The sequence below is a fragment of the Dermacentor andersoni genome, chromosome 4 (genome assembly GCF_023375885.2).
Source record: "Dermacentor andersoni chromosome 4, qqDerAnde1_hic_scaffold, whole genome shotgun sequence".
Classification (NCBI taxonomy): domain Eukaryota; kingdom Metazoa; phylum Arthropoda; class Arachnida; order Ixodida; family Ixodidae; genus Dermacentor; species Dermacentor andersoni.
The window spans coordinates 95,399,145-95,409,849 of NC_092817.1; the positions used below are offsets into that span (position 1 = coordinate 95,399,145).

General features: G+C 45.7%; 1 protein-coding gene across 2 annotated transcripts in view; it reads left to right on the top strand.

The window, feature by feature from the left end:
• mtd (TLD domain-containing protein mustard) overlaps positions 1-10,705 on the top strand; it is a 35,371-nt gene extending 24,666 nt beyond the window's left edge. For both annotated transcript variants that reach the window (XM_050183503.2, XM_050183504.3), the window contains 5 exons: positions 711-821; positions 1,973-2,125; positions 2,228-2,323; positions 2,911-2,984; positions 8,027-10,705. In XM_050183503.2, the coding sequence (XP_050039460.1) occupies positions 711-821; positions 1,973-2,125; positions 2,228-2,323; positions 2,911-2,984; positions 8,027-8,162 (570 nt within the window). In that variant the 3' untranslated portion in view covers positions 8,163-10,705. The remainder of the gene's footprint in view (positions 1-710; positions 822-1,972; positions 2,126-2,227; positions 2,324-2,910; positions 2,985-8,026) is intronic.

Sequence of the window (10,705 nt, forward strand, 5' to 3'; positions counted from 1 at the left end):
CATTTTTTACAGAGACACCTAAGAAAATGTTTATTATTCTGTTACACTCCCATGTGAATATGTCAGAAAACAGTGTTAAAGAGAAGGTCATGCAGTGACGTGTCATTGGAAGTTTTGGCACCAGCTAGTCACCTGTGGAGGTGTGAATTTTACGAATGTCTGGAGCATCCTAGACTTGCGAACAACCTTCTATTCAACATGCGAACTTTTGTTGCCACCTACTGGGTAGTTAAAGACCCAATACATGAAACCACCACTAAATTCATGATGACCTGAGCATGACATTATAGTTTTAAAGTTCGGGCTTTCCACCAGTAGATCCTAATAGTTATGTTCAAGAGTTGAAGATTGCTTTCTGTGATTATCAGTGGTACATGTATCATTCCAGGGAGGGGGGAAAAAAGGAGTCTGTAGTTTGTGGTAATGTCAGTAACTCAAGAGTGCAGAAAGTAATCCCTTCTGCTTTCGGTTCTTCTTAATGTACATAAGATCCAACTGAAATTTGTTTCTTGTATGCACCTGTGCACATTCATCTGTTGTGAGCAAACATAGGCCATGTACTAGAGTGCACTGTCTTCTGACTAACAACATAAGCACTGTGCACCTTGAAACCTAATTAGTGTACTGACAAATCCAAGCGGAATTTCTGAAATCTTAGTGTTTGAAACAATCTCACCGCTCCCTCTTTTTTCCCTCCGCTTTCCATACAGGTGGTGTCGATGAGTGAAACGCGTAGAGAGTCTCCACTAGACCTGACTGACCTTCCTTTGCCAGAGTTGCTTGATTCCACAGAAATCTTCACTGAGGAGCATCGTCGGGAGGTTTGTAGAGGACCTCACTTAAGTTACGGGACAGTTCTTAGTGTCCATGTTGCGCATGCATTACCGTGTGCAGCCTATGAAATTTGGCGTAAAAAAGACAAGTGGTATATTTTACGTGAAAACCTGTTCGATTAGGTCACTGGGAAAATAGACAGCTATTGCATGAATTGACCTTCTTACAGATAGATACCCAAGTCGATGAAGTAACTGTAGTGTTTCTTAGTATGCAGCCATAACAAAAATGACCGCCCTTCCGATACTGTGAAGAGGGGTGCAAGCGAAGCTCGGGATGCGCGGCTCTTTGTTGTCGGAACGCCTCGGCTTTGCACTCCCTCATGGCGAGGTTGGTACATCGACGACGAGCCCTTTCTCGAGCGAGTTCCCGGTGGCGTTCACCAAACACCGCCTGTTCTTCAGCCGAACGCACAACGCACAGCCTGCTCCTGCTTCCGTTCCTTCAGTGCAGCCTGCTTTTCAGCAGAACAAATCAAATGCGGCCTCCCCATCTGATTGCTGGGCCTGAACTGGCAGCAAATGGCAGGTGCAAAGCGAGCGAACGCACGATCACGCTCTTTCCTGCCTCGGAAGGATGGGGTGCCTATGATTGGCTTGTGCCCTGCACTGCGTCTACTTCTTCATGCATATAAAACCCTGCTTTAAATGGAGCGTATGATGAACAGACAGTGGCTGAATCAGTCTCGCAACCCGGAGGTCGGTGGTTCAAATCCGCAGCCTGACACATAATTTTAATTTTTGTACACGACGACAGCCACACCAATGGCGCGAGTCAAGCAATACAAGTTTCGCTTGAAAATACCATTCCAGGAAGCCAAAGCTTACGTAAAAGGTCTGGTGTGGTGGGGACCACAGCCACTGGGAACAGAGCTGTATTAACTACTTCTAGGAACATATGCAGCTGGCTAGCTTAGATCCATATGCTGTGCAAGTTTCAAGGGGTAACATTCAATTTTTTAAGTCGGGAGCTTAGTCAGGGGTGGGTTGTCTTTTGGGGATGAGGCATCTCTCAGAACTTTGATACAATATGTTAAGTATGTTTTACACAGTATGTTCACAGTCATGATTGTGCAAGAGTGCTGCTATCTAATGTGCGTATCTAAGTCTGCATGTGTTGTTTTCTTTTCTTGCAACAGCTGTGCAAGCACCTTCCAGCACGTGCAGAGAGTTACTCGTGGGCACTTGTATACAGCACGTTAAAGCATGGCTTTAGCCTCAAGACTCTTTACCGTGAGATGCTCAAGATTGAATCACCCATTCTGCTTGCAGTGTTGGACACTGAAGGCGCTGTGAGTTGGCTTTTTCACATTGTACCCCCTTTTGTCTGAAACAACGACGAGTGCGTGTTATGAAGGAAGTTGTATTTTCTTTTGTTTTGTTTTATGGTGCAGGTTTTTGGTGTTCTGACATCATGTTCTCTGAGAATGAGTGACCACTTCTATGGCACAGGAGAATCATTCCTTTTTACCTTCCACCCAGAGTTCAAGGCAAGTCTTCCACTAGGGGTATTTTCAGTTGGCTGTATTTTTTTGTGAAAAAGCATTATTTGTGCAAGCAGGGAGGTAATTTTTCTAAAGTATTTGTTCACAGTAAAGTTAAATGGCAGCTTTATTGAGAACCTGCCTTGTACAGCACTGTGGATAGCTTGTTTATTTTGCCAGTTACACGCCCTGCTCACTCATGGCAAAGTGACAATGCGTCATTGGCACGCAGCTGCGTGTCGTAGAACGGAGTGATAAACAGTGCTAGCACAATGTGACATAGGCATGAGTCACTCAAGAAGTGTTTAGGAGCTTGACATGACATTGCCGCACAGCTGTTGGCCAGAGCCAATAGCGAAAGTGTATTGTTCGACAGCTGTGCACAGCATCAGTCGGGAAGGTGGCATGGGTACTAGTATCAATAACTGCACCCACACAGCATTCAGAGCTTAGTGTGTCAGATAGAGGTTTTTACCAGTCAATGTGTGCACTTCTGACAAAGTCTTCAGTTTTTGGTTAAGAAGTTGTATGCGCTGTCCTCGAATATATCTTAGGTTGACAGATATCTCTCTTTTGCTTTCCAATTTGTGCAGTTGTACAAATGGACGGGCGAAAATGGGTACTTCATCAAGGGTAATGCCGATTCCCTGGCTTTCGGTGCTGGAGAGTGAGTACAGCTCTACTTTCTGTCTTGGCTAAGTCCCTAACAGTACATTTTGCTGCTGACCATAGGGTTGCAGGTTCAATTTCCAGCCTAGGAAGCTGCACCTAAGTGAGCACAGGATGCAAAGGCACACCTGTGTGATATTTCTAGCATGTTAAGGAACTTTGTATGGCTGAACTTGAAGCAGCACTTCTTAATATGCAGGCTTGAAGTGTGAGCCTAAACATGGCCTGAGATCGATGTTTTCAGCACTATACTCAGCTTAATCTGTCGTAATAAATCTGCAGCTTTCACTTGGCCCCGTAACGACTTTACACAAAGCTCCAGTGTTGCTGACTAGGAAGCATGTCGTTTGTTCATTAAGTAACATTGAAATTTTTGTTCTGGCATAAAAAGAGGGTGACGTAAAAGATGCTCCTGGATGACAGTAACTTTGACTGTCGGATCAGGCTTGGCATGATATATTTTCAGTATTTAGCACTTGCAGAGTTAGGTGCACCTTTATCAGTACCAGCCAGATTAGGCGAGAAACAAGTTATTGTGAATCTTGTCGTCATGGATAATTTGGAGAAAAGCTGTGGCTGGGAGATTTACCAAGTACGATTTAGGTAAAACCACTAGTCTCAATATTTTTCATATTGCATGATGAGCAACCAATGAGTGGCATTTGATTGTCAATGTATTGCTGACATCCACTTGCTGTGATGGGTCAGTGGCTATGATATTCTGCTGCCAAGCACAGGGTTGTCTATCAGGTTCCTAGTCACAGTGGACACGTATTTATGAGAGTGAATTCCAAAAACTCATCTGTTTAGATTTAGGCAATTATTAAAGAACCCCAGGTGGTCATAACCAATGTTGCCAACTAAAGATTGAGAAAAAAACCCACTACAGTGGAACCCTGGTTATACATCCCCCGGTTTTGCGACGACCCGGGTTTTACGATGGATTAGTGCAGTCCCTGCGAAGTCCCCATAGAAGCAATGCATTAAAAACCATGGTTATCCGACGCAATTTTACGCCTGACCCGCATTATACGGCAACCCTCGCGAAGCGCAAGACAGAACGGCGGATGAAAGAAAAGTGCCGCGGGTCTCTTTCCTCACTCTGTCTCTCCACATGCGGAGCGCTTGACACCGCTTGACCGGTTCACTCCGGCGCAGCTTTCTTCCCTGCCTCGTCTCATCATTCGTTTCTGTCTTCCCCACCAGTAGCCGCCCGCGACGCTCGCTGTGCTGAAATAGCGCCTTTCTTCTCCACAATCGCTTTCTCCCTCTCTTCTCGGCAGCGTTGCCTCTCGTCTCGTTAGGGAAGCGTTTCTCTCCTTCCAGTTTCCCAGCAGCAGATCGCCGACAAGGTAGCCCGGAGAGGTCTAGGTTTATTGCACGTGTTCTTCGTCGTAATACTAGCGACCAGCATTCAGCGGAGGTATTGAGGTGTGTGGAGCAATGCGATGCACGATGTCCCGAAAGCAGACAGCTCTGCCGCTCGGCGATAAGCTGAATATTATCAAGGAAGCAGAAAAGTGGCATAAAGCCACGAAAGTCAGCATTGCCTGGGACCTTAAGATATCTGAATCTTCGCTTAAAACGATCCTGGCAAACAAAATGGTGATACTGCAGAATGCCAACAAGTTGGGGCTCAAGCGGAAAGCAACAAAAGAAGGACAGCATGAGAAGTTAGAAAAAGTTCTCAAGTGGCTGCATCAAGCACGGAGCTCTGCGATCAACGTTGACGGCACTATTCTAAAAGAAAAGGTGGACCATGTGGCATTGCGTCTGGGCATCAACGACTTTCAGGCATCAAACGGGTGGCTGGATCGCTTTAAAAAACGAAACAGGATTGAGTACAGCCGCTCCTGCGGAAAAAGCACTTCCGTGGACGTTTCGACGGTGAACAAGTGGATGGAGTCGCTGCCGAAGACCATTGCTGCATAGAAGCCCTGCGACGTTTTCAACGCCGATAAGAGCGGTATTTTTTACCATAGGCAGCCCGAGCAAACCCTTGCGTATAAGGGTGACAGCTGTTATGGTGGCAAGCGTTGTAAAGAGCGTGCGACGGCACTATTCTGTGCTAACGAGGACGGTTCCAAGTGGCTGCCCGTGCTCATTATTGAAAAGTTTGCAAAGCCACGGTGCTTTAAGAACTTGAAGACGCTGCCGTGCAGCTACAACTTCTACAAAAAGGCGTGGATGACGTCTTCACTCTTCAGCAATTTTTTGCAGCAGCTGGATAACAAAATGGGTGCTAAGGTGAGGAAAATATTGCTTTTCGTGGACAACGCACCATGCCACCCACCCGATACATCCAGCCTGAGGAACATAAAGGTTGTTTTTTTTTTCCGCCCTACTGCACAAGCCGGCTGCAGCCGCTGGATGCCGGCATCATTAAGTGCGTCAAGCAAGGGTACCGGAAGCGGTTAGTGCAGCGTTGGCTGGCAGCTATGGAGCATGGCGAGTTAGAAAGAAAGATCACTGTGCTTTACGCCATGCATTTTAATAATAGCCAGTTCGTGGAACGCAATATCGCGAAGCACAATCGCTAACTCGTTCAAGCACTGTGGCTTTAAGCGAGAGACTGCCTCCTCATCTGGGGACGCGACAACCTTGGTGCTGCTCGAGGCTGATGCAGGCTTCGCCGACAACGATTTCGAGGGTTTAAACCTCACCACGACCTTCACCGAGTACGTGGAGGCTGACAACAACGTTGCAATCTGCGGCAAGGTGTCGCTGGAAGACCTCATAGAGGAGGCTTTGCCTAGTGCCGACACTGCTGCGACATAGGACGGGGACAACGACGACGCCACAGATGCTGTGCCTGTGCCTAACGTTCGCCGAGGTGCTACGGCACATAGACACCATCCGGAACTTCAACTGTTCACGCGACACCGCAGAGGACCTCCTTTTGGATGTTGCCCAACTCGAGCGAAAGGTCTTGGTTCTAGGATCAAATGAGGTCCAAAAGAAACTTACCGACTTTTTTAATATTCACGCTGGCTGGCAAGAATCGCGGCAACGGGCAGAGGAGTGCCGTGAAGGTTCGTTTGAATAAAGCATAATTGAGCATTAATTCTTATCACATTTACTTTTTTGGTAATTTGGGTTTCCAAGCCCTGCAGAGTATGTTCGCAGTTCACATTGAAGTTTCTCGTAAATCCGTTGCGCGAAATAAGTAGTATTTTTATAGGCATAATTTATGCTCGGATTTTACAGCGCCCGCATTTTACGATGCCTTTTCGCGGTCCCGAGAAAGTCGTATAATTGGGGTTCCACTGTATTTGAACCTTCAAAATACACTAAACTCAGCTGCAGTTTGAGCTTCCTGAAACTTCTGGAAAAAGCATAATATTCAAGCTCCATACAGAAATGCACTAGGACTTTGTAGATATGATACTGTTTCATATGATTTCCTGGTGCCAACATCCGGGATTGAAAACACGAAAAATAACTCCGTGCAATTACATTTCTTTTTTATTGGTTAATACATTCCCGGAAAAGTCTTTTGGCACCAACATTCAGTACATTGCCAAACTGTAATAATATCATACATTTTCCGGCTGCTAGAATCAATGTGAACAAGACGAGGCACGAGGCATGCACAATCAAGAGCAAGTGCCATGGCAGCTTCCCCGCAGTACTTTCCTGCCCATGTCATGTAAAAATGCCGGCACACATTGTTTTTTCTTTCTGTACTGGCAAATCTACTTGTGGGTAGCCACACGTTGCATTCACAACTATAGATGCCAACTATTTTATGATGTAAGCATCTTCATTTATCTTTTTCACAGCGCGTGTGGTGAAAGTGCCATTGGAAGCCTACTGCATGCCTTTAATATGCGATGACCTGAACGTGTCGTGGTTCCCTGCTGCAGGCGGCATGAAGTGGGCGTCATGTTCACTTTGTTGGCATCGCATTCCTGCATCGCCCACTAGCAACCAGCTCGATTTCATTTCGGTTTCTCATTGCCTTCTTAAACTACTACGTGGTAGGAAAACTGCAAAGTACTTTCGTGCCACTTGGGTCCCAAAAGCTCAACAAGCGTTGACTTTTCCTGCCACAACATTCTCGCTGTGTGAGCATGTCAAACTTCCCACCAAAATGCCTTTCCTGAAGAAGCTGCTGACACAGGCTGAATTGGAGGAGTGCTGACGTAAACTTGCTGAAGCTGCAAAAAATGACAATGTGCTTCTCAGGCTGCTCGAGCCCCACCAGCTGGGTGTGCATCAGTGTGTCTGCTGCAACGATTCGTGCAACTCCTCACGTTACATAGATGTCAACTACAGTTGAGTCAGCCCATTTTTAGTGACTTCGGGTGGTATGTTGTTCTAGTTAGTGCATCGTTTATCGCTTTTTTCCCGATAACACATGAGATTCTACTGTGTATTTACCGTTAAAATGTATTGCCTGTCTAGATTTAAGTGCAAAAGAATAATAGTGGAAAAGAGCCTTTTCTCACTTTAGACAGAGCTAGATGTGGATAATAAATATCTGTAAACATTATTTTTGTGTGGCCGTGAACTACGGAAATATATGACCCCATGTTTTATGTTGGGTTTTGCTTTGTGACAAAGAAAGCTTGCTATTCTAGAACCACCCGGGAAGCGTCGGCTACCAATGCCAAAATGTTTGATGGTGTAGCCATTTTCTGGACTTCGCATGTACCACTTAACTGAGATTACTTAAAGCTTGCCCCAAAAAATATAAAATTAAACTACTCCAAGATCTTAAAATTCCATACTTATGGAAACTACTGGAGCTCTTGTTGAAGGAAGACATGTACAGGCTAAGAAGCAAGGCAGGTCATTATTTCATGGTAATGACGTTATTTTTAATATGCGAATCAGCAGCATGCTTGCAATGCCTGAAGCATCATCTGTATGAAAAATTACAATTTCTGTACTTGTGTAACTAGCATGACCTATGACCTGGCATCACTGGTCATAATTGATCCATAGCTCTCCAATACTGTGTCTCTCACAGTCAAGGTACTGCTTGTGCACATGCCTTGCCATCAGTATTGACATTCATCATTCTGTGAATCGCAGTGGACAGTTTGGGCTGTGGCTGGACGGCGACCTGTTCCACGGGCGGAGTCGTCGCTGCAAGACCTACGAGAATGACATTCTCTCCACAAAGGAAGACTTTGTGGTCAAAGCACTCGAGGCCTGGGGCTTTGTCTGAACTGTGGGTCAGCAACCAGGTGCATGCCACCTGAGCACATGCACACATGCTGCCCACTTTCTGACGACCTTGAGAGGAAGGGTACAAGAACAGGCGAACAGGCAGCCCCGTTTGTCGTCCTCTCACTTTCTGCACTGTGCAGCTGGCATTTTTGACGATGGTTTTTCCCTGGGTCATGCGGACCAAACCGTCAAGCTCACGACACATTACAGGAGGAGTGTGCGCTCTTATCCCAACACACACACAACCTGCCACCATCCTTCATCCCCTGCTTATTCTTATGTTGTGGTTGAGCATTGCTATCTTGCTTCCACCAAACCCTGCTGCCCACCGTTTTCGCTTTTGCGAGACTGGCATCTCGTATCGCTTTTATTTTATTTTTGTTGCCACTTTGCCTTTGTAATTAGAAACATGGCCACTTCTATATTCTGTCGAGGATCAATGACAAGTGGACTCGTATTTATTTGGGTTTGTGGTTGGGGAGCCAGGTGTTGTCAAAGTGATTTGATGATGAGTTAAGGAGTACTGTGTGTTGCATTGCGTTGCAGTCACTAGAGAAGAAACAATGTGTAGTCAGGGGTCGATCAGACACTGAAAAATGTGCGACTGCTGGCAGAAGAAAGCAGAGGTTGCTTAGGACTGTGTTAGGGAACAAGTCTTTGCTTTATTTAACTCTTGTCTGGAAACCTGTTGAGTTTGTTGTTGGAGTGTTTTCGGAGAGTACATTCCTGGTACATTATTTCTTTTTCTTGTGCCTTTGAAGTGCAAGAAGCTTTCAAGGCAAAAAAAAAAAAAAAAGAGCACCGGTGTGGTTCCCAGCAAAACCATTTGTTTTTTCTGTGATATGCAGCATGCAGACACAAACACGTGCGTGTGCAACCTTTGTAGAGACAATCCCCTTGGTGAGACGAGACCAAAAGTACCAGGGTGACTGCATTGAGAGGTTTAACAGCTATCCCGGAGAGTGTTACGGAGAGGACAATCACGGGAATAAGTGCAAAGGACAGCTGCTTGTGCCCTGATTTTGTTACGTTTGTTGTCGCTATTGGGCTTTCCCGCAGTGGTAAAGTAGAGCAGCTCAGCAATCCTGGTTTTCCAGATTTAGTTTTCTTTGCATGGTGACCTTGGTCTGGCTGTTCAAATTAATTTGATGAGCATCTGTTTGGGGCTTGTGAAGCTGAAGTTTTTTTTTACAAGTGGGAACAAATTGCTTGTTTATTTTTGGGAGCCTTAAAATGCAGGAACAATGGTCTGGCACTTACTTGACTTCTTGCAGTCACAACACATACTGCTCATTTCTGATGGCCTTGAAGTGTGCTGTGGAGCTACTCCGATCCTAGGTGACGCTACCACTGCCTGCATGTCATCCTGTGTCGACAAAAATGTTCTGAGGTAGCGGACCCACCATCATGGATGAAGGTTTCAAGGAGAGAAGCAAAAGAATGTTTTAGAGTTGCGGAGGCATGTTAAACGGTAGACGTGAGCGACAAATCTTAGTTGCTCCCCCAGCTGTCGTCCCTCTTAGCGACGAGGATGTGGGAAAGTGTCCGTATCCGTGTGAGTGTGTTTTGTAGCTGGCACAGAATGCTGCCCTTGTAGGAGAGAAAAAAAAAAGTGCTTATACCACATATTTTAGGCAACAACCAGTGTACTGTGGAACAACTCTCACAAAGTAACAAAATTTTTTTTTTCCCTCAGAGGAAATGAATATGCGGTGTGGCAGTGCACTCTACACACACGCTCTCACACAAACTTGTCTCAGCCAAAAGTGACACATCCTACTACAGAGCGAGTATATACATAAAAGCTATTTGTCTAGAGCCACTTGAGAGGCTGTTAGTAGCTGACACAAGGCTGTTTCTAGAAAATAGGATTGTCCTTCGGACCACTTGACGGTGGTGCGCCGTGCTCGACCAATGTCCTTTGAACAAAAATAGATTTTTCTTCCCCCATGCAACATATTCATGACCATCGGCTATCCCCTGCTGTTTAGATCACCTTTCAAGGCTGCCTGCTCTGCGCACCATCGCAAGCGGTTCGGAGCGGTAGCTCGTGTGTACATGACACTTAGAGAAGACAACACTGTGGAATTGCACGCACACTTAGGTTTGTTTGTATATACTGTACAGTATTTGTTTGTGGTTTTCTTTTTCAGAATTCTTGCGTTGCGTTTTAAGTGTATAGAACTTCTGTCAAATCGCGCAGAGGTCCCTCACTGTTGGGAAGGGAGGAAATGCTGCTCTTGTCGGAGGTGGAAAGTGTCTTCTGGTGAAAGTGCCCTACCAGTGTGACGGGGGATCTATTTTTGTCTGCTTGACTCCGGCTTTGAGCAGCAGTTTCTTTCCTTCAGTGGGGTTGAAGCACGCAGTGCTGCTGCAATGACCTTAAGGCAACTAAATGGTGCGCGTGCTAGGGTCATGGTTTGGCCTAGGAACTACTGCTTGTGTACTTGTTGGTATTGTAAAGAAGTGTTGGAAGAAAAAAAAAGGAAGTTTAAAATAAAACCATAACATGGACACTCTGCGGTGTCTTGTGTCTCCAAA